The sequence below is a fragment of the Lissotriton vulgaris genome, chromosome 9, assembly GCF_964263255.1.
Source record: "Lissotriton vulgaris chromosome 9, aLisVul1.2, whole genome shotgun sequence".
Taxonomy (NCBI): domain Eukaryota; kingdom Metazoa; phylum Chordata; class Amphibia; order Caudata; family Salamandridae; genus Lissotriton; species Lissotriton vulgaris.
The window spans coordinates 456722579-456744228 of NC_141697.1; the positions used below are offsets into that span (position 1 = coordinate 456722579).

Here is a 21650-nt window from a genome sequence, read left to right on the forward strand (position 1 = left end):
CTCTGGTTCCTCCAAAAGATTTAGTTAGGGAATTCAGAACGTGTGTGAGAATTGTGGCATGAAAACGGTTAAAAAACTCTGCTGAGCCTCTATACCATTACATTTGGGATAAGAGGTTGTTTTCTGCCATGCTGAAAATGGCCTGACCAAACATTTTGCTTGACAAAGTTCCTCATATCAGAACTTATCAATTTGGCAGTCAAAAATAGCATGTGACTAGTAGGTGGCCTATACAGTTCCATGGTTGCATACAAATGTTTCTTCTAATGGTGATGATCTAGCAACTGTAGTTAGAGACCAGAACCAAAAGTAGTGTGCAATAGGGCATTGACCCTCTAAAGAGCCCTTTTCACTCTCCAGCATCGCATTAAATATTTTTTTTTTAAAACATTACGGTATTCACAGTTTGTTGAGCTGCTTTAAAACGTTGGGAGAGGATGTGGTCTGACAGCTAGACTGCCGACTTTGGAGTTGGGAAACCAAGGTTCGAGCCTCGGGGTCGTCTTCACATGCTGTGATGCGGGGCAAATCACTTAATCTCCCAGTGCCTATAAAAAAAAATGAATGTGTCCTTGTTTAACATAACCTGTGCTCATGTAACGCGCTCCAATACCTGCAGGTTAAGTTCGCACTATATAAATCTCCCAAAAAAACACACAAAAATTGAATCATTCTATTCCCATCATGCAATTGGCCTGCACACATTTGCTTTTCAGAAGAGGGCCCAACCCCTGTTTGCTGGTCACCATCTCATCAATGAGTGATCTCTGTTTCGAAGAAAGAACCAGTTCCTATTAAACCACTACTGCCTTATTTAGCATGTCCTATAGCACCTCTAGACGAGGGTAACAAGTTGCTGGTCAGGGTGACTTTCTTCACACTGTGGCACTTTGCCCCATACTTAATCAGGCTGTCCATGCTGCTTGTTGTGTCACAACAACTTTAGATCCAATGATGTGTGCCATGTTGTAGATCGCCATTTTCCAAGAAAAATAAGCACCCTCTCAAAATAGGTTGGGCTGTGCCCCACAGGAGCCATGTGCAGGCACCCCGGCTAAAACATTCCAGCAGTGATATTCATTGCTTTTCTACAGGTGCTAAGTAGAGTGGTGCATAAGCCTGCTGGAAAATATCTGCTCTTCAGCACCTAGCCCAGCATTATGTGCCACTGAAAAAAGAGGCGTTCGAATCTTTGCCTAAAGGAGACTCTACGCATCGATTATAAGATGTGTTAAGATGGACAACTTCAAAATATCCATCTCTTTCCAAATTAAACTGGAAAACTATTGAATCAGTAAGCCTGACGATTTGGAAACCATATTTACAAGTGTATTCCTTCTACAACATTATTTCACGGACAAGACACCACAAGTTTATCAGATTGATTTCATATATGGTCCTGAGGAGAATCCCACTACTCTTAGGGATTCGAAACGCGTCGACCTTTTCTCTGTTGTTTTGTTTTTAGGCCAATCATCTGAAAATTGATTATTTGAAATGTGAAAATTGATTATGTATGATGGCTTAATGAGTTATACAGTGTTTAACTAAGAAATATGTCATATAATTCTGTTTTTTCGTGTGTTTCCCCCTAGAATCAAAATAAATAGTATAGGGTGATTTCGAAATTTACACACTCCTTTTCTGTCCCACCACATTTTTTCCTTCTTGGATGTATGCTGTATGAAATGTTGTATGAAATGGTTGAGTGAATTGTGATTTGATTGATTTATGTCATTTCTTTTGGCACTTACACTTTATCTTTACTCTTCTTGTAAATATATTAATACACAGTTTTTACTATTTGGAGCTCTTTTCCCATTTTCCGATAATGAAATAAAGGTGTTTTGACTTAAAGAAATTGGTCAAACACCAAAAATCCTTGATTATAAAAGAATTCATTCTAAATTAAAAATAAAGAATTATTTTTGAGATTAAACTCTGGACTGTACGTGTGGTCTTTAGAGATGAGAGATAGATTGCTCATCTGAGAACTAAGTTTAAGTAGTCGAGCAGTATTGGCATTTGTTTTGTTGATCACATAGCTGGCGTAGCCTTACTGCACTCAAGCCAAACCCTTGTTGTTGTGTACTGAAAAAAGAGGAGCTCAACAGCAATCAGTCTTGTGCTGCGCCACTGAGCACTGACTCAGTCCACAAAAATGTTAACATACAGTAAGAAACATTGGTTCTGATTTTGATCTTGGCAGACAGCCTGTTCTGCACCAGGGCAATAAAGTAAATTACTCTGTCACCCTGACATGGGTTCAGTCTGCCAAATTTTGACATAGCCGTTCATCAGGTGGTCATTGTATTTGCCAGGCAGCTCCCTCAAACATGAGGGAGACATACGGCAAAGTTTAAAATATATATATATTTTCAAAAAGAAAATCCCAATGCAGGATTTTCTTTTTTGAAATTAAAAAACAGTGCCCTCCTCTCTTGGGAATTTCATCCCATGGCAAGGGGGGCATTGAGCACTTTTCAGTGCTGCTTACCGTCAGGTTTTTCTGGAGGTGATGAGAATTGAAAAGCGGCTGTGTATCTACCCATCTAAATAAGGTGGGTGGACATGTATCCAAGTCTCCGACAGCCTTTTTTCTGTCTGGCCATTGGAGAAGTTTGACCACAGCAGAGCCACAGTAGTCTCCCCTGTCTTCATACTATAGTCTTCCAGAAATGTAATGCGGTGGGTGGTCCTTAATATTGGTGGGGAGGGAAATCATTGTAGCTATTACGGAGCTTCCTCTCCACCAACATTTCAATTGGGCCCATAATCACCTACAGCAAGAGTGTGCTTCGTTTAGAAATGCAGGTCGCCATTTAGCTGGAGGGATGCAGACAAAAACAGGAAATGTTATGCTAAGCGGTATAAAAAGAGAAAGTGGACTATTTGTATAGATGTTTAATGCTTACTACATAAAAGTCAAGAGAGCTGTACGTTGTTTACATTGGTAGTGGGACTAAATGTCATAGAAAGGCACAATATGCAGAATCAGAACACAAAGCTGCTTTATTATTTTGTTTACCATTCTACTAATTTGTCTCTGTTTTTGTTTCTTTTTTAGTTAAATGGGTTGGCGTTGGAAAATCAAGAGAATCAATGATCCAGCTGTTTTAACGAAAAGTAAAACCTAAGCAAGAAAATGCATAATTTGGTGTTTAATTTTTCATCTGTAAACCTATTGAAAATTGTTAAAATGCTTTTTATAGGAGCATGCCAACAAAGTAAATGTTCAGTTTTTCGCTTCATATATTGCAAACTGTACAGGAGGAGAGGGAGACTGTATACTTCTAAATAAAATAATCTGTTCAAGAAAGCAGGGTGCTTGATTACTTTAGCAATAATTTTCTACCAACAAGTTTTTCACAGATTTAATTCTAATTTAATACAATATGTCATGCACTGCCATACTATTTAAAATAAAAAATAGTTGACCTACAGTATCTACCATATGTTATATTCACACTGAAATGACTAAATTACCATTTTCTAATTCAGTCATTTGAGGTTTGGCAAGGATATGGGTTTTAAAGGGAAAACAAATAATTAGGATCAATGCTTTTAAAATGAAACTACAAAATATAGCCAGTAATGATTTGGGTGGTGTATTGTGTCAAATCAATAGTATCATGGATCTATAAATATCATCATTGCCAATCATGCAATATCTTGTCTTCTGTACAACACTGTGTCATACTGGACAGAAGATGTCAATTTAATGTGCACATTAGCATAATTACAGCATTGTATATACTACATGAAGGAAAGCATAGATAGGTAATGTAGAAGGCAACCTATAGTCAAGAGACACATTGCAAGCCAAGTTTACTGTGGGAAACCAGCAGAAAAAAACTCCTAGTCTCATTGGCAAGTTGTAAAAAATCAATCCAACAAGTTTGGGGAAATTCGTCTTTGGCATCTTTGGCTCCAATGGGGATCAAAGAGATCAAAAATATAAAGAGATCTAAGACTATGGAAAGATTTATTAGCCCAAAAGCTATTTTGTACTATGTGAACAGCATCACTGGGTGCCACAGCAGATCTCAGCCCTCGATGGTTTGACTGTTGCCGTCAACATACTGAAGAATTCCACATGTAGCAGAGAAGTCTTTTCATGAGTCCAAGTGGAGATAGTGCATAGAATTCTGTAATTCAAGAAATTTTACATGAAAATTGAGATTATCCATTCATATTGTGTTATAAAAGAATAGCAAAGAAACGCGTGGACAACCCAAAGACTTCACTAATATTTACAAAACCAATGCATGCACTGTGTTGTTACATTTCAACCTGGGAGGCATTCCATGGGTGGAGGATGGGCATTTCCATGCATCCACCCATGGATTTTGGCTCATTCCCAGATTTACTAAAGCTAATAAAACTTGGAATGCTTCTACGCCTTTCCCAGTGAGGCAGAACAAGAAGAAATATCTTTATTTCTCTTTGTTATTTCCTCTTTCTACTAATAAATAAATACAGCCAACAGATAGGCAATAGTCATAAAAATAAGCATGTGCTTATCAAAAACCCACCACAAAATCAGAAATGTGTTTAAAAATTGCACTACCACTGCTTCAGGAATGAAAATATATGAAGACAGTTTTCATAGGCACACAATCCCAGCTGCAGCATTGCATCAGAGTGCCAGGTGCTCCAGGTGGCCATTTTCCACTCTCTGTGACTAGAAATAAAGGGTTTTAATCTTCAGTTGTTTTTGCACAGATGCTACTTCTAGAAAAAATGTGGTGTTGTTTCTCACAATATTTTATGCTTTTTGCATTGTCGAAGGACATTTTTATGACAGGAATCATTGGTACTGGGATGTCATTCTGTTTTTTTTATTGGCCTTTTTGTGCCAGGGAAAACTTATTTTTCTTACTGGAATATTGCCAGAATGTTACAGTGTGGGAATTTCAATGTTGTGGCTGTTATTGTCACTTTTGGGTCATTTTCTCCTTTGGTCCGAGAAAGATGAGGGTGAAATATAAACAGCATTGCAGGGCAAGGGTCTAATTCCAGGGCAGCAAAGAGCACCATGGTGGAATGGCTCTCCCGTCCACATACCTCTGGTCTTCCTTCTCAGACCTTACAGAGGGCATTCAGTGGCTTCCTGCCATTTCAAAGGAATTTTCTGTAGTGAAACCTGGTGTCAAGAAAGACTCAAAATCATAAACGGCTCAACGCCATTGAAGCCGTAACATAATCAAAGCCTCCTCGTCATTGAAGCAATTGCATCATTGATGCCTCAACATCATGAAGGTCCTTAAAATGAAGAAGAGCTCTAAATCATTTGTACCCTGATGGTGACGCTGAGAGTCCTCAGGAGGCATGAAATATGGTCTAGTATATTGCAAGGTTTTGAAACTAAGATTTGCCTCCTGCTAGGCCAAACAGTCAAATCCTCTCAGCACTCTGGCCTGTCATACCAATGGAATGACAACCTTTTACCTAATTACTTCAGCCCTCCTGCTGCTTCCTATTCCCTACCCTACCATGGTACTCTAATTTCCCCTCCTCACCATAACCAGCTTTTACCCCTCACTTCTGTCCTATCTTCCTCTGTTTCCCATCTTAATATTCTTGTCTGTGCTACCTTCCTTTCTCTCATCCCTGCTTGCCCTCCCATTAACTCTTCAATTTATGCCTTGCTGAATGTATGATTGGCCACAATGTTTATCTACCCACACTGTTTATCTACCCACACAGAGTACATTTGTTACCTGTCGTCTCTCCCATCCATATGCATTACATTCTCCTTTTTTCCAACTTCAAGCATTCACTCCATTCTCACTGGAAAATCTTCTTTTACCCTCTACTAGTCACTCTCACATCTCACATATCCTTTTGTTCTCCTCAGCCAAAAGGCATTCTGCACCTATTATTATTCTGTCTTCCACCAGCACAATATTATCATTTCCTCATGCACCCAGCGTTCTAGCCGATGTGCTAGAATGCTGTTTTCGTGAGGGGTAGATAATATTGTGGTGGTAAGTGATGCTAGGGATAGGAAGATGTTCCTCTCCCCCACTAAATCGATGAATGATACCACTTAGCTTGCTTGACTCCAAGAATGACACAAGGCCATTCTCCTTCAATACCAACTAACTACCCCACCAACCACGAGTGATCTCACGCCATCAAAGACAACAAATCCACTCTCTAGCATCCTTGAAGCAAGATCAATGAAGAAAAAAACACATTAATATCTAGACATAGCTTGATGAGGAGCATATTTTACCAGTTCCGATTCCTGGGGCCTCTGAATCATGGGTGTCTGGTTCAGCACTGAAAAGTGGGCTGAGATTGTTTCAAAGTTTGAGACCTTGAGTACCAATCTGTTAACCATTTACACTATTTTTATTGAGTTTGATTGGAGGAGGGTGAATGAAGATCTCTAACTGGTTTCTTATGAGAACCTGTTTTTTAGTTAAGCCCAGGCCTTTTCCCCAGTTGACCTTCAGTTATATTAAGAATGTTGTGCCATGCAAATGTGGGGAAGCATTGTCCATTATGTCCACACTGTATTACAGACACGGTGTTGGATTTGGCCATCTCTGCAGGGTCACCACAAACCCTTTGCCTTCACCCTTCATGTTTTGTGACCCTTTTTTGTTGGCTTTTTGGACTCTGTGCACTTTACCACTGTTAGCCATTGATAAAGTGAATGTGCTCTCCCCGTTACCCATGTTAAAATTGGCTTACACCCAATTGGAACATTTATTTACTTATAAGTGATACTACCTGTATGTGGGGTCTGTCCATTAAATTATATTGGTAGGCCTGCAGCACTTATTGTGCCACCCACCTAAGAAGCCCTTTAAAACATTACAACCTGATTGCAGTTTTAAGCTGGCAGTTCGACCTGGGAAAATAAACCCTTTTGCTATGCCTAACCCTTTCTTTTTATTACATCTATGTCTCCCCTGAGTTAGGCCCTACAAAGCCCCCAGGGCAGGGTGCAGTGTATTTAAAAAGTATGACATATATTTTTAAGTTGTATTTGTCTTGGTAGAGAAAAACTCCTACATTTGTTTTTTACTACTGCAAGGCCTACCTCTCCCATAGGATAACATTGGGTTACCTCAATACATTTAATAAGTGATTACTTTTGTTTGGGAATATTTGTCATATTTGGTATCTAATGAATTGTCATTCAAAACCCTCTTTAAAAGTAAAAATCCGATTTCAAGTCCCAGTTCTGAAAATGACACATTTAGAAAGTTAGCATTTTCATCTCCTACCAATTTGGTGTCTGCAGCCTGTACTCTGGATCACATGACTATGTGTAGTTATCAGTTGGCCATTGTGTATTCCTCCCAGACAGTGTAACAAAGGGGGACTAGATGTTAGCTGGATGGGAGAAGCGAAGCTGTTCTCTGCCCCTCTTACACATCAAAGGATCTGCCTCACACGCTCACAAAGAACTTCACACTCGTCTTTCGTCACTCAAGACATACTGGGACCAGGGCAGTGAGGCAGGAAATTATAGAAACATCTGTTGTGGGAAAACTCCAGACATGTCTTCAACTGTAAAGCTGGCACCAGGTATAAAAGTAGGACCCTCAGACTAACTCACACTCCTGGGCCTATTATACTACAAAGAATGGCTGACCTAATCCCAGAGCACTGCCCTGCTGCCTGTAGCCTGCCCTGATCTCTGAGAAGGGAGACTGGACTTGCTTCCTACATCCCAGGCAGAGTGACTCCAAGGGTCAGTTGGCTGACCTCCTGTTCAGAGCTACAGGGACCAAACAAGCTCAAGAGACCTCCCTGCAACTGCAGAGCTGGCCTGCTTCACTGGATCTGCAAATCAAACTGCCTGAGCCCTGATGGACTCTGCTAGAGTGAGCCCTGATCCCCAAGAGGTGGCACCCCAGGTGGTAAGCCTTTGGCTGATATCACAGTGCCTTCCTCTGAAGAAAAGGGAAATATCCTGAGGTTTTGGGCTCTTCAGGACAGTTTGCAATGAGATCTTGCTGCGCATGACCATCGCCAGTGTGAAGCCCCAGTGAACCCCAACTTTTCGTGCTAAAACAACTGTAATTGACGGTGGGCAACACAAGATCTGCACTTCGCGCTACTGCATCGACAGCCTGTGGTGACGGCCAATGCTAAGCTCCAGCAACGACGGCACAATGCCTGACAGGATCTTCGTGCTACAGAGAGGGCTGGCCTGCTCTTTACGCTACAACAGCGCCCACCTGCAAAGCTCTACCTGCTCCTAGTGGCCTCTTCCACCGTGAAATGGACTCTTTACACCGGACTTTAAGAAGGTCGCTGTTTCAACTAGACTAACCTGGTCTTTGTAAACGGACCATGCTCCATCACGGTCGACCTGAACTTGTGACTTTCCCTTGGTCCATCATAAACAGAAAACCACGAGTGGTGTTTTGTGTTTTTGGGCACTATACTTACCTAAATCTCTGAAATTATTTATGGATTTTTGTCTCAAATTGTTTACAACATTTTACCCTATTTTTCAAAATAGGTGTGAGATGTTTCTTGTGTTATACTTTCACTTAACTACTGTTTGTGTGCTGCACAAGTACTTTACACATTGCCTCTAAGTTATGCCTGACTGCTTTTGTGCCAAGCTACTAGTGGGTTAAGCTCAGGTTAATTTTGTGACTTTTGTGGTTCACCCTGACAGGGATTGTGGTTGTTGCTTGAATAGGGTTTCACCTCCCTCAACCAATAACCCAATTTCCCACACAAAGCCACAATGGGAAGAAGCTCTCCAGAAGTGCAGCCCCAAAAAGCATATATTGGGAGGGGAAAATGTAGGTCTAAGGGTCTCCCCAGGCATGACTCAGGTCTGCAGGTGGGTGGGGATACCCACTGTATCCACCTGCATGGAGATTCTAGTCCACTCATAAAAGTGTGGTTCGGTCCACAGCCAGTGAAAGACATAGCTGTAGTTTTTAGTTTATGGCTCTTTCTATCACTGATGATTTCAGACCCAAATTGTCAGAGTTCACACCTGCACATGACTAGGAAGGCAGACAATGCTGTTTCACCCTTTGACTTGATGTAGGCCTCCGGATTCTCTGCCAGTATATGCTGAGCTGCACCTCACAATTGATCTAAGATCACCATCAATCCATGAGTGCCAAAATGGGTGGAAGGAATTCACCAGCTGTTTGATCCATTCTACTGTAAACATCCACCCTCCCAATGACACTGTGTCGCCACCATCTCACCTGGGTTTTGTCAAACACTGTTAGTCAGCGGGTGGCTTGTACTAAACTTCTGCTGGTTATTTGATTACAGAAAGAGTCTCTGGGCATTTGAGTAGCTAATGCAAGTCAATATGCACAAACTTTGCTCAAAATAGAAGGCCAATGTTGGCTGTGTTCACAGTTTCCCAATCAAGGCAGTCAGTGTTAGATGGTTTTTGGTCTTATGTGTGGTGATGTTGTCAGGCATTACAGAATTTGCACATTTCATTTCCATGTCATATTAATGGATGCCCCTCATCCAGATGGAATTGAAGTAAATATGTAGGCTTCAGCTGTGTATCAGTATTTAAACTTTCAACTTCACATTGGTGGCGGTGGAAACCATCAACCACACATCTCATATTGAGGTGGTCAAATTCAAAGCAACATGGTAAAGGTAAGCAGCAAATATACTGTACAGGCTATTCAGGAAGAGTATGATCACACTGTGCTACCAATGAGTGCATCGAAAGGGATGGAGGAAAACAATCACTCATAACATTGACAACGTTTATCGGGAGCACACCAAACAGTAAGAACAAGTACAGTATTCATTTATAATGATTAATCAACAGGTATGAAATAGTTGTACCATTTCATATATTTTTTAATCTAAACAGAAGTTAAAAAATCACAGCTGGTAGTAACAGAACAATAAACGTTAAATTGTTGAAGACTAGAAGGAGACATATATCCATTTGTTATTGAGTCACATAGGACAAATAATGTAAGGTAAGCTTGTTCTGACTATCAGTGAAGCCAAACAGATGACAGTTACTGCAGTTTACATGTGTTTCATTACAAAGGACTTTTTCAAGACTGTGAAGATAGTTGCACATTCAGAAGCAAGACTTGGTTGTTACTACCTACCTTCAATTGAGCATTACATACCTATTTTGTGGATTTTTGCATATTTTTGTTCCTGCACTAATTGTTAATTGGTACTTAAATACACCGGTGACATAATTTCTCCCACATTCTCGCTCCAAGAGCAGACCCTCCAATGTGCTTAACATATTAGGCTGTTTATTTATCAGGTTTGATAATATCACAACTCTCACCTTCCTCCCTTTAACTGGAATCACAGCTTTAACAGTGTACGTCTATACACCAATTTGCACTATAACTTAGAGCATCTTGTATTTATCTTGGAACACCTTCTGACCTTTAGTTTGGAATATATTCTGTTGTTCTGATCTGTTCATTTCTCTTGTTTTAAATTTAATGACTTCTTAATGCTCCCTTACTTTATTCTGCCTTGTGTCAAGTTTATTTTCTTTCATTTGTGTGATTAGGAAGCTGGTGGACTTATCCTTTGAGGTAGACACTTGTCCACCCCAAATAATGATCCTCTTTCCTACATTAACAAATATCACTCAGCTTTTACAGAAGAACATACCATAGTTGACTAGGATCACTTTGCATTAAGATCTCAACACAGCACTGAAGTACCTTTAGTTACAGTACTCAATGACCTTTATCTGAAACCTTGATCATGATGGGTTTGATACACTAGTGCTTCTTGATCTCTCAACCAAATTCAATAGCCTTTTTAATTTCATCCTTGTCCAGCACATTATATAGAACAGGCAGGGACACCAGCCGTAAAGCAAGAGCCTAATTTTGAGTTTAGTGGATGGATTACTCCATCACATATGTGACTAATATTCCATCTGCCGTATTAAAAGTGCATTATTTTCTATGACACTTCTAACAAGATAGACAGGAGATCTGTAATGTTTGAGACAGAGTAACTCATCTGTCAAAGTCTACGTCAGGTACTAAGTCCTTTCTAACTGATTCATCATAGACTATTTCTAATCCTTTATTTTAATCAAAATTCAAACCCATTATTTGCGGGCTCTATAAGGCCTCAGCAATCAAACCCACTTACTCATCTGTGGCATCATTAGTAAAAAATGTATATATACACAAAACCAAGGAGTATCACATATTTAGAAAAACATATTCTCAGAAAGTATGTGTAGACAAAGTTCATAATCCAAAGAAAACTCTTTAAAGCAGGCTTTGCTTCTTCTTTTCGATTTTTATTTGTTCTTTTTTTCTCACTTCAAGTATGAATTTTTCAAAGATGCTTCAAAACAATAGATGTTCCAATACAGCCACTTCAATTGATGATCACATGTATTATCTGACAGCCACTTCAATTGATGATTACATGTATTATCTTACAGCCCACACGTTTCGTCCTCACAGGGACATCATCAGGGCTACGGGTGAAGCTGATCTTTACGGAGAATTGCCATTAGAAATCCTATCGTAACCAGGATAATGTTCAAGATAAAGGGATTGAATTAACAGCATTGGATGAAGCTTGAATGATTATTGGACGCAAGAAACTACAGACTATTAGCACTGAAGATTTCTTTACCCGCATTTGTGCAAATATCTGGATTTCAAAGGAACAATTTCCTCATTAATAATTCTTATCTACTTTAGCCCTGATGATGTCCCTGTGAGGACGAAACACGTAGGCTGTAAGATAATACATGTGATCATCAATTGAAGTGGCTGTCAGATAATACATGTGATCATCAATTGAAGTGGCTGTATTGGAACATCTATTGTTTTGAAGCATCTTTGGAAAATTAATACTTGAAGTGAGAAAAAAAAGAACAAATAAAAATCGAAAAGAAGAAGCAAAGCCTGCTTTAAAGAGTTTTCTTTGGATTATGAACTTTGTCTACACAGGACTTTCTGAGAATATGTTTTTCTAAATATGTGATACTCCTTGGTTTTGTGTATATATAGTATTAGTAGTGGCCTGTGCGGTGGACCACTCCAAGTAGAGTATCTAAAGGAGTTTTTGCTATTGTGCACACCAAATACTAATCTCTAAAAGTGCAGGGTAGGTGACTCTCGCCGCAGTGTACAGTATTGTTTAAAAAATTTATATTATTAGATAGAATTTAGGGGCATATAATTAGGACAGGCAATAAAATTATCGCCGCTTTAGCGGCAGAAAACTGCAGCTGAAACGGCGATAATTGACTCCATAATATGCTCTAGGGAATTCCAATTGAATCCCATGTTAGATGTCCTTCACATCTAACATGGGCTTCAATTGGAATTCCATAGACATATTATCAAGCCAATTATCGCCCTTTTAGCAGCAGTTTTCTGCCGCTAAAGGAGCGATAATTTTATCACTTGTCTTGATAATATGCCACTTGGTTTGTATACATTGAGCATGCCTATCTACGTTATAAGCTTAGTGGCGATGATGGCTTAGGCCATTACATTTTAGCAACTGTCTTTACACTGTTGCTATTGGATGAAGCCAAAATCCCTCAATCCTAATTTTCATAAAATAGAGGATATTCTCTTTAAGGAGGCAAAAGAAGGATAAGGATAGTGGCCAGTTGAGCTGGGAGTGATTCTGTAGAGTTCCTGCTCTATGCATAGCATAGAATATATCTTTGACAACGACAAATGTTCCTACAAGGGTCATGTGCTTAAAGTCAACTCCATTATCTCCTTAAAGTGTTAAGGACGATTCTCTGACTTTTTCTTTTGTAAGAACATCATTCCAGCCCTTATTTTATGTAGGACTGACTATTCCCCTTTTCAAGGTTTTCCTTACAAATCAATCCAATGCCTCTAGGTGAGTATGAAGTCAACAGTGTGAATTCTGCAGGACCTTGATCAACGTTCTCTGGCCACATGGTCTCTCTTCATTGGCTTCCTGTGACTAAGGAATGTGCCAGATTTATCAAGATTTTGCATCGCAACAGGGCCTGATTATGAGTTCAGTGGTCTTACTGCTGCAGCAGCGGTCTCCAGCAGTCATATTACGATGTGACCGCTGGCCTTGCAGCAATGTTTCTGATGGTGGTGCATATTTATTCATATATGTCAAGGCATGTGTGCATATGTTGAATATATTCATATGCATGACAGGTGAAAAACACCTACTACCCTTTGCTGGAGTCTGAACCATATGTGCCCAGCCCAGTCAGTGGGTAAATACTGCAAAACGGACCTACCTTGTTTTGGGCACCAAAAGGATCGTTTTCTTTGGGGATCAAGAAGTTGCTGTGAAGGGGGGACCTGGAAAAATAGATCAACGTGGGAGACTGAAGGGAAGAAAAGGAAATGTGGGAGTTTGACCCCCAAATCCTTCGATTCTGCTGACTTGAAGCAGGCGGTCTCACCGCCATGGTCGCCTCTCCAGAAAACCAACTCATAATTTGGATGGCGGCAAAACTTTTCTGCAATGCCCTTAGACAGCTGCTTTACCCCCTACCACATTCCCAGATTTACCAGTAGAGGTAGACCTGGAAATGTGTCAAAATGCTACGCCCCTCCAGGTGATGAGTAATGAAGGGGAATATATTTCTTCTCGTTTTTTCCTTTTTCTATTTGTGCTGCATTCCGTAGCACACATAGAAAGAAATTGCCTCTCAGGTTTGTTTTTGTGCAAGAAGGGGTCCCTTCTGTGTAAAAACAATCCTGTCTACAATGAGGGCACCCTTGCACCATGACACAAGGGTGCCTGCATTGGCGCTAAGCAGCCAAAAGTGTGAAAGCGTTAAGAAAGGACGCCCTATAATGGTGAACTCGGTTCATTCTGCCCTTTCACGCAGCGCAGCAAGGTGACTTGCTGCGTTGCTCTACATGAAAGAATGATAAATCTGCCCCTTTATCTTAAAGACCTCTGTCTCTGTCACAATGCCTTTTACAAGGTGGGCAGCATCTTTACTAGGGAACAATTTACCTGTTACATTCTGGGTTTCATTACATCTCTTAGTTTCCAAGATTTACCATTCATGCCTTCACTGTAAGTCCTTGTCTGTGCTGACTACCAAACCCAGGAATGCTCTCTTCACCAACATTACTTTTTCAGAACAAATAAGTCCTGCTTTCCTCTTTTAATTGGTTCTGGTTTGGCAAGTTAACCGCCATGAAAAAGCAAAGGCACACAGTCTTTGGATAACAGAGCACGTTTAAACACTAATATTCTATTAATGATGATAATAATATTAATAAGAAATCTTCCTAACTACTTGTAATTACTTGCAGCTACTCCTATGTACACCTATGACTACTATTGCCCACAGTCCAGGACACACAGTCTCTGGATAACAATGCATTTTTCAAAAATAGCACAGTAGAAGTAAAAGTTATAATAATACATTTTCATACCTCCATACTCCTACTTACTTGTGCCTACTTCTATTTACCCTTACTATTGCCTTATCTTACTCCTTACTTACTCCTAAGCCATTATTGACTCCTACATTTATTGCAGTTATCCCTTTCTCCTAGTTTTATTTCTAGCTTTTTCCTGTTTACGCTTTCACTTAGACAGAGACAGAGCCCTCTACGCAGGAGCCTCGGCCAAACTCCTGAAACAGCTTCAATGCATCCAGAACGCCTCTACACGGCCTGATCCTCGACATCCCCCGCCGTAGCCACATCACACCACACCTGAGAGACCTGCACAGGCTCTCCATCAACAAGAGGATAACCTTCAAGCTCCACATCCACGCACACAAGGCACTCCACAACACCGGACCAGCGTACCTCAACAGACGACTCAGCTTCAACACCCCCCCCCCCGCCAGCTCCGCTCCGCCGACCTCGCCCTCGCCACATTCCTCCGCATCTGAAGAGCGACCTCCGGCGGCAGATCGTTCTCCCAAATCGCTGCCAAAACCTGGAACACCCTCCCCACCCACCTACGGCAGACCTAAGACCTGCTGACCTTAAGAAGACTTCTCAAGACCTGGCTCTTCGAGCAGTAGCAGCATTCCCTATCCCCCAGCGCCTTGAGACCCTCACGGGTAAGTAGTGCGCTTTAGAAATGCTTGATTGATTGATTGATTGATTGATTGATGTATTCCTATGTACTTATATCCATATTCCCATTTCCATTTGTCCACCATTAATCTTCACTCAACCCTGTTTCCATCCTTGCACGCTCAAGCATCCATCCGTCAACCCATCATCAAGGTATCTGATCCAAAAGTAGTGCATTGCTGTAGTTAGTTTCAACTACAGCAATGCAGCAATGCGTCAAAAACCAGAGGTGAACCATCAAGTAGCAAGTAGCGTACTGTATGGGGACCAATGTAACGGATTGTCAAAAGGTGAAATACTCACCTAGCACTCTATTACATAGGTGAAGCATTCAAGTGGTCATAGTGTACTTATCTGTATCACTATGCCTATGTATGTGTGACATGTCATTAATGGTGCGTAATATGTGATTTACTGTGTTACCTACCTTATGTGTGCCCTTACCCGTTGAGGGGATGTGACCTGATTGCAGGTTACAGTGTTTCAAGTCACTTCAGCTGTCAAATTCCTCTGAAAAAGCCAATGTGTCATTCCTACGCCTGGGTTTTAGAGGCTTTTTTGAAATATCTCAAGCACAGCTGTCCACCTCCCAAAGATGCATCACTTTGGGAAAAAATCATAAATACCACTGTGTCACTTTTACAGGAGATTTTAGGTGGAAATGCTTACTTTGCCTATATTAAAAATAACAAGACGCAGGCGATTCCGTTGAAGGGAAAAACCAACGCTGGCTGACGAAAAGTGCTGCATCAGCCCAGATGCATCAACTTGTAAATATGGAGCAATGACAGCACTGCTGCTGCGGCAAAAGAAATTATGCATTGGCAGTACAGGCTCTTTGTAAATATGCCCCTTTGTCTTCAAGTTCAAAATTCAATTTACTTAAATCGTTCCCGTAAGAAAATATATCTTCCACAATTTCCAGTAGAGGGCTTAGAGATAAACTGTCATTAATGGTATGGACAGTCAACAGTGGGTATGGAGCATCCTTGCATGGATGCGAAACTGGCTGGTAGTTAATTGACAAACCAGAACCCAATCAGGTTTTGCAAATTTGCATGAAAGCATATTTGATGACATCACAGGAAATTATGTCACACAAACTTTGGCAACAGGGACAACATGGGAAAATAATATCTGTGAATTGGTAAAAAACTATTCTCCATAAATGTAAAATAAAAGAATACTAAAACCTCAATAAAGTATGGAGCAGCACTCCTCCCATCAACTCCATGTGACTTTGAGGGCTACATCTGTGGTGAGGTGTCTTCCTGAAACTTTCACTGATCCCAGAAGCTCCTCTGCATAAAGCTGAATTCATGCAGAATCACATTTAGGGCCAGAGTGCGACCTTAATGCAGAGCGTGGCACGGCTGTACAAACCGCCACTCCAACGCTCGCCCAAAGGTCGCTGCCGCCCGCCCGCCATAATGACTACTTTGCAGTGGTCTGGCTGGCAGGCTGCATGGCGGTTCCTCCTGCGGTACCCTTTAAAAGGGCACCGCAGTTGGAACTCCTCACAAGGTTCCTTCACGGCATAGGCACGAGAGTCCATGTCATGCAGGAACCTATGTGCATGCACAGGGGGACACATTTTCTGCACCCTGTGTGCATTCACATAAGTCTAAGGTGCAGGGGAGCCCTATAGGGCCCCCTTTATTTCCTCTCTGGCAGAGAGGGAACTCGTAATATGCTTGGCAGGACCGTGCTGCTCCTACATCATGGAACTGAGGTTCCCTGGCGGAGCCGGCGGTCCTAATGAGGTCCGACTACCCGAGTCGTAATCTAGCCATTAGTCTTCAGGTTGTAGCTCTTCTCCTTGTGTATGTCATTTAACCTCCTGTGAGTAAAAGCTAAACCCAGAATAGAAATGTGTGACTCTGAGTGAGCAAAACTAGATATCCGTGGAGCCCCTGAAGCCACATACACTCTCCCAAGTCCCTTCTCTCTCTCCCTTTTTTCCCTCACACTCTTCTTTTTTTGCTTTTTACTTTTCCTAAATGGAGGGACGGTACATGCCCCCTTTTACTTCAGTTGTACCACTCCTCTCCTCCCTTTCCCACCACTATTCCTTAACCCTCTCTCCACCTCACTTAGTGGTCTGCATGCATTAGCTTCCCGCCGCCATACCTTTCTTTGCAGGTGTAAGGGGGCAGCAGAATACAGTGCCATTAATACTAATTTGCGTTACATGTCTTGGACATGTGCATCTTGAACTTCTCTTATTTGTTGGCCAGCTTTAAATGCTTCATAAAACATCACTTTTCATAACTACAAAATTCCTGAAATGTCAATGTAGAAATTCTGTCATTCGTGTTTTTTTAACCACAGCTTTCAAATTAATATACATTCTTGGTACAACATTTGTGTGTCAAGGCTCTTTGACTACATTTTCTAATGTTTTATGTTTTATATGACTCCACGTGCAATGCTAAGGAAAGAGTGAAACGAAGAGTGTAGTAAATAACTACTTACCACTTATTTTCCAGTTTCTATTTTCACGCTCCCTAAAAACGGAAACATTTGAATTAGGAATGTATCCATTTGCAACAGGAAAGGGACCTATCAGATTGATTACGGCTATCGAGTACATACGTCTTGTTTTTGATTGTATGCATGATCATACTCAGACCACCAGCGATAGATTTCAGGTTTCCCATATACGTCCAGGGGAATTTCCCTCTTGACTGGCTGTTCCATCTCGACTGAAAGGATCTGGGTGTTCGGCAAGATGTTGGTGTCTGCAGGTGACTCTGAAAATCTTTAAACAATAGGATAAGAATTCATTTTTTCCATGACTATCTGACACGATTCACAATAATGGAAAATGTTAGGTATTTGCACATTATAAAATGTATGACATCATTTTTAGCAGTTTATGCACTGCTGAAGCTGAAGAAACCAACTTAACCAACACTGTTTTCTCAATATTCCTCTAGCGTGTTCCTTTGACTTTCTTCCCATCAATTTCCCAAAATAATTTTTAAATATTCTTTCCATCATAATAGCTCTTTATTTAAATGGCCTGCATGAGACAGATTTACTGAGCTGACACATACATCTGCTTTAAAGTGTGAGAATACATCAATAGTCATGAGTTGTGTGAACACAACAGATATTACTTCGTGGAAATTAGGGATAATACCAGTACTTATTCATTAGTAAGGGGCAGAGGTACACATTAGACACTAGGGCACACATGTATTAAGTTTCCATGCAAACAACTATCCATATATGCTGCACTGCGTTTTGTGAATGGTGCTTCACAACTTTTTTTTTTAATACTTTTATTTAAACTTTTTTGTGTTACAGCACAGCATTAACAAACCAAAAGAAAAAGAGAAAAGAAATTCCTTGTGAGCAATTCCCCCCCCCCATCACAGTGTAAACATTTCAATTCCTACAGAAAAAAAAATTAGGAGAGCAACATATAATCGTAAAAAAAAAAGGAAACATACATATTCAGAGGCCCTCTTTCCACTGCTGGATAGGTTCCCAAATTCGTCTCCCAAGCAGTCTACCCTTTTTCCCTTTCCTAGCGTATATTCCCTTCTCCAAATTATAAAGAGCCAGTAGCCTGGCGAGCCAATTCTATAGCGTTGGGGTGCTTTATCTAGCCATGCCCTGTCAATAAAAATTCGGAGAACGTGCATGGCTATAAATAAAAATTTCGCTTGGGGCCCATGAAAATCTGGGTTGATCCAGAGTATAATCCAAATTGGTGAAAGGGTAATTTGTATCCCCCGAGACCTATTGAGAAATGATTCAATAGCTCTATTAAGTGTATGGAGCTGCGGACAAGTAGCAAATATATGAATTATATCTGCCTCCGAGGAGTCACAGCAGGGGCAGGTAATACCAGAAGTGCCCCCCCCATTGAGCTATCCTTGCAGGCGTAAAATATAAGGAGTATAGCGTCTTGTAATGCTGGGCCTGCAGCGCAGCCTAGCATAGAATTGTCCGACCCAATTCTAGTGAATCCTGAAACCAATTCTGCTCGATACCTAATTTCTCAGACCATTTAGTCCCAAACTTCTCCAAGTCATCGGGCTTTCTTTGCCACCAGTTCTGAGTAAAATCTTCGAATCATACAATCCCCTCCTTTTTCAATAAGATCCAGGATTTGGTTGTTACTAAACCCTGCTGATCCGCCATGTTTATTACAAATAAAACTCTGTATCAGCAGGTATTTAAAAAAGATCTTTCTACAATGCCAAACACAACCTGTAGCTCCGTAAACTGCAATACCCCGCTAGGACCAATCATTTCTCCTATTTTCAGGATCCCCTGTTTCGCCCAGTTAGCCATGAATGAATCCGCGAATATCTCCCCTGGGAGGGATGTATTTTTAAACATGCAAGTATATCTATTAAATCTTCCAAGACCAAATTTTTTCGAGAAGACTGCCCATATTTTATAAACCGCCTGTACTGCCTTGAACCTCGTTCTTTTGTAATAACTGAAATCTGTGCAGTTAAGAAAACAGTTCCCTTCTTCTGCCCCAGGACCGTTGCATATACATTGGTAGAGCTGGAGATAACTTTGGGATCTCTCTCCACCCCCCCCGTAGCCCCTGCATATACTGGAGTGCCGCCCCCTCTGTCCCTGGGAAGAGTGATATATCGATATGCCCTTCTTGTTTTGCCATGTGCCCATACGAATCTATTCAATATTAATTCTAATGCGAGAACCATTTAGACTAAATAAAAAGTGTTATCGCCCTAAACAAATAAAGAAATTTGGGCAAGATGATCATCTTTATGACATTTGTGCGTCCCACTAATGACAGCTGAAGATTATAAATCCTATCAAGATGTCGTTTTACTTTGGTGATCAAGGGCTCAAGATTCCGTTCCACGGTACTGTCCAGATCAGCCGAGATATTAATCCGCAAGTACACGGCTGAACTAAACACTCGGCTATCCTCGCAAACCGCACTAGTATTTTTAACTATCTGAGTTTTAGCCCTATTAAGTCTATACCCTGAGACCTGGCCAATTATCTAGGCTTCTACTTAAATCTCTTTGATAGCGAAAGCAGGGACTGAGGTGACGATTGCAACGTCATCTGCGTAGGCCAGTGTCTTGAACTCCTGGTCATAGATTATTACTGGATGGATCCTCTCATTACATTCTAATCTACGTAGTAGTGGGTCCATATATAGCGCAAACAAAAGCGGTGAGGAAGGGCACCCTTGCCTAGTCCCTCTCTTTATCTGCAACGGGGCAGTGTATCCTTTGCTAATTCTTAACCGGGCTGTAGGATCTCTATACAGAGCCTGAATGGCTTTAATATATCCCTCACCTATACAACTTCACCTCATAACCATCCAGAGATAGTCCCAGGAGACCCTATCAAACGCCTTCTCTGTGTCAAGTAGCAAGACGGCCATAGGGTCCCCTGGGACCTCTGCAGCATCAAAAAGGCTAAAGACTTGCCTTACATGGTGTGTAGTGCCCTTTCATGGTATGAAGCTGTGCTGCGTAGAACTAACCATGCCCTCAATCACCCTGGATAACCTCATAGAAAGAATTTTAGTGAAAATCTTCGCATCGGCGTTCATCAAGTTATAGGCCTATAAGATCCCGGTTCAGATGATGGCTTACCCTTTTTCAAGATTAATGCAATGTCAACCCCCCCCCAAGAACTTGAGATGGAGTCTCCCTGTTGTGCCTTCACTATTGTATCCTGCATGCCCCTGCTTAGCACCCCTTAGAAGAACTTGTAAAAGTCAGCCGGGGTCTGGTCCGAGCCAGCCGCTTTACCCGAGGGAAATTCTTCAGTGCCGCATCAACCTCGTCAAAAGTTATAAGGGAATCGAGAGCCAACTTTTCCTCCTCAGGAAGGGCCGGAGCTGGTATGTCCATTAGGTATCCCTGTATAGCTGCAACATTGCTTATATGATCTTGGTTATATAATCTTGCGTAAAACAGTCTAAAAACCTCCTGTATTGCCCCGGGATCTGTTACAGAATTACCTTTATCATCTACAATCTCCTTTATCTCCCCTGCCGACAATTTCTGCCTAGTGTGTATTGCTAGAATGTGCCCCACCCTTTCGCTTAGTTCGTAACACCTTTCTTTCTTGACCATATAGCTAGCTGCTGCTTTACTTGCAATGCCCTCTAGAGCTTCGGCTTTACCCACAATAATTTTAAGAAGGAATGGCTCCAGGGGTACTTTCTGCTGAATTCCCACATTCAGATCTTCCTCTGCCTCAGCTTACTTTTTAATAATTTGTTCCACTCTACTCTTTTCCTGTTTTTGCTTGTGTAGCGTCTAGCTCAAGGTCTCCCCTCGTACTCCTGCTTTAAATGCATCCCATGCAATTCCAGTGGAGGGGCTTCCTCTGTTAATCTCCCAAAAAACTCTAATCCATTTGTTCATATGTTTGATATATTCCTCGTCCTTAAGTAGTGCCCTCTCAAAAGACCAATTATGCTGCCACCCCTCCTAATTTTAATAGTAATTACCAGAGGGTTATGGTCAGAAATTATCTGTGGATGTTTTTCCAACTGGGATCTAGCAGTTAGGAAATTTGACACTAAGAAGTAGTCCAATCTCACTGAGATCTTATGTGGTGCTGAGTAGAATGTACTGCCAGTGC

General features: G+C 41.2%; 2 protein-coding genes across 3 annotated transcripts in view; one reads left to right on the forward strand and one right to left on the reverse strand.

Annotated features, from left to right (window-relative positions):
* ADSS1 (adenylosuccinate synthase 1) overlaps positions 1-3319 on the forward strand; it is a 478155-nt gene extending 474836 nt beyond the window's left edge. The window contains exon 13 of the mRNA XM_086937899.1: positions 3068-3319. Within this exon, the coding sequence (XP_086794025.1) occupies positions 3068-3120 (53 nt within the window). The 3' untranslated portion in view covers positions 3121-3319. The remainder of the gene's footprint in view (positions 1-3067) is intronic.
* LOC147690266 (uncharacterized) overlaps positions 3313-21650 on the reverse strand; it is a 52806-nt gene continuing 34468 nt past the window's right edge. The window contains exons 3-5 of one of the 2 annotated variants that reach the window (XM_086937901.1): positions 17640-17805; positions 17520-17551; positions 3313-4148 (exon numbers count right to left, since the gene is read on the reverse strand). In XM_086937901.1, the coding sequence (XP_086794027.1) occupies positions 17543-17551; positions 17640-17805 (175 nt within the window). In that variant the 3' untranslated portion in view covers positions 3313-4148; positions 17520-17542. Of the gene's footprint in view, positions 4149-17519; positions 17552-17624; positions 17806-21650 lie in introns of those variants that run through there. The other variant, XM_086937900.1, reaches the window with a different exon arrangement.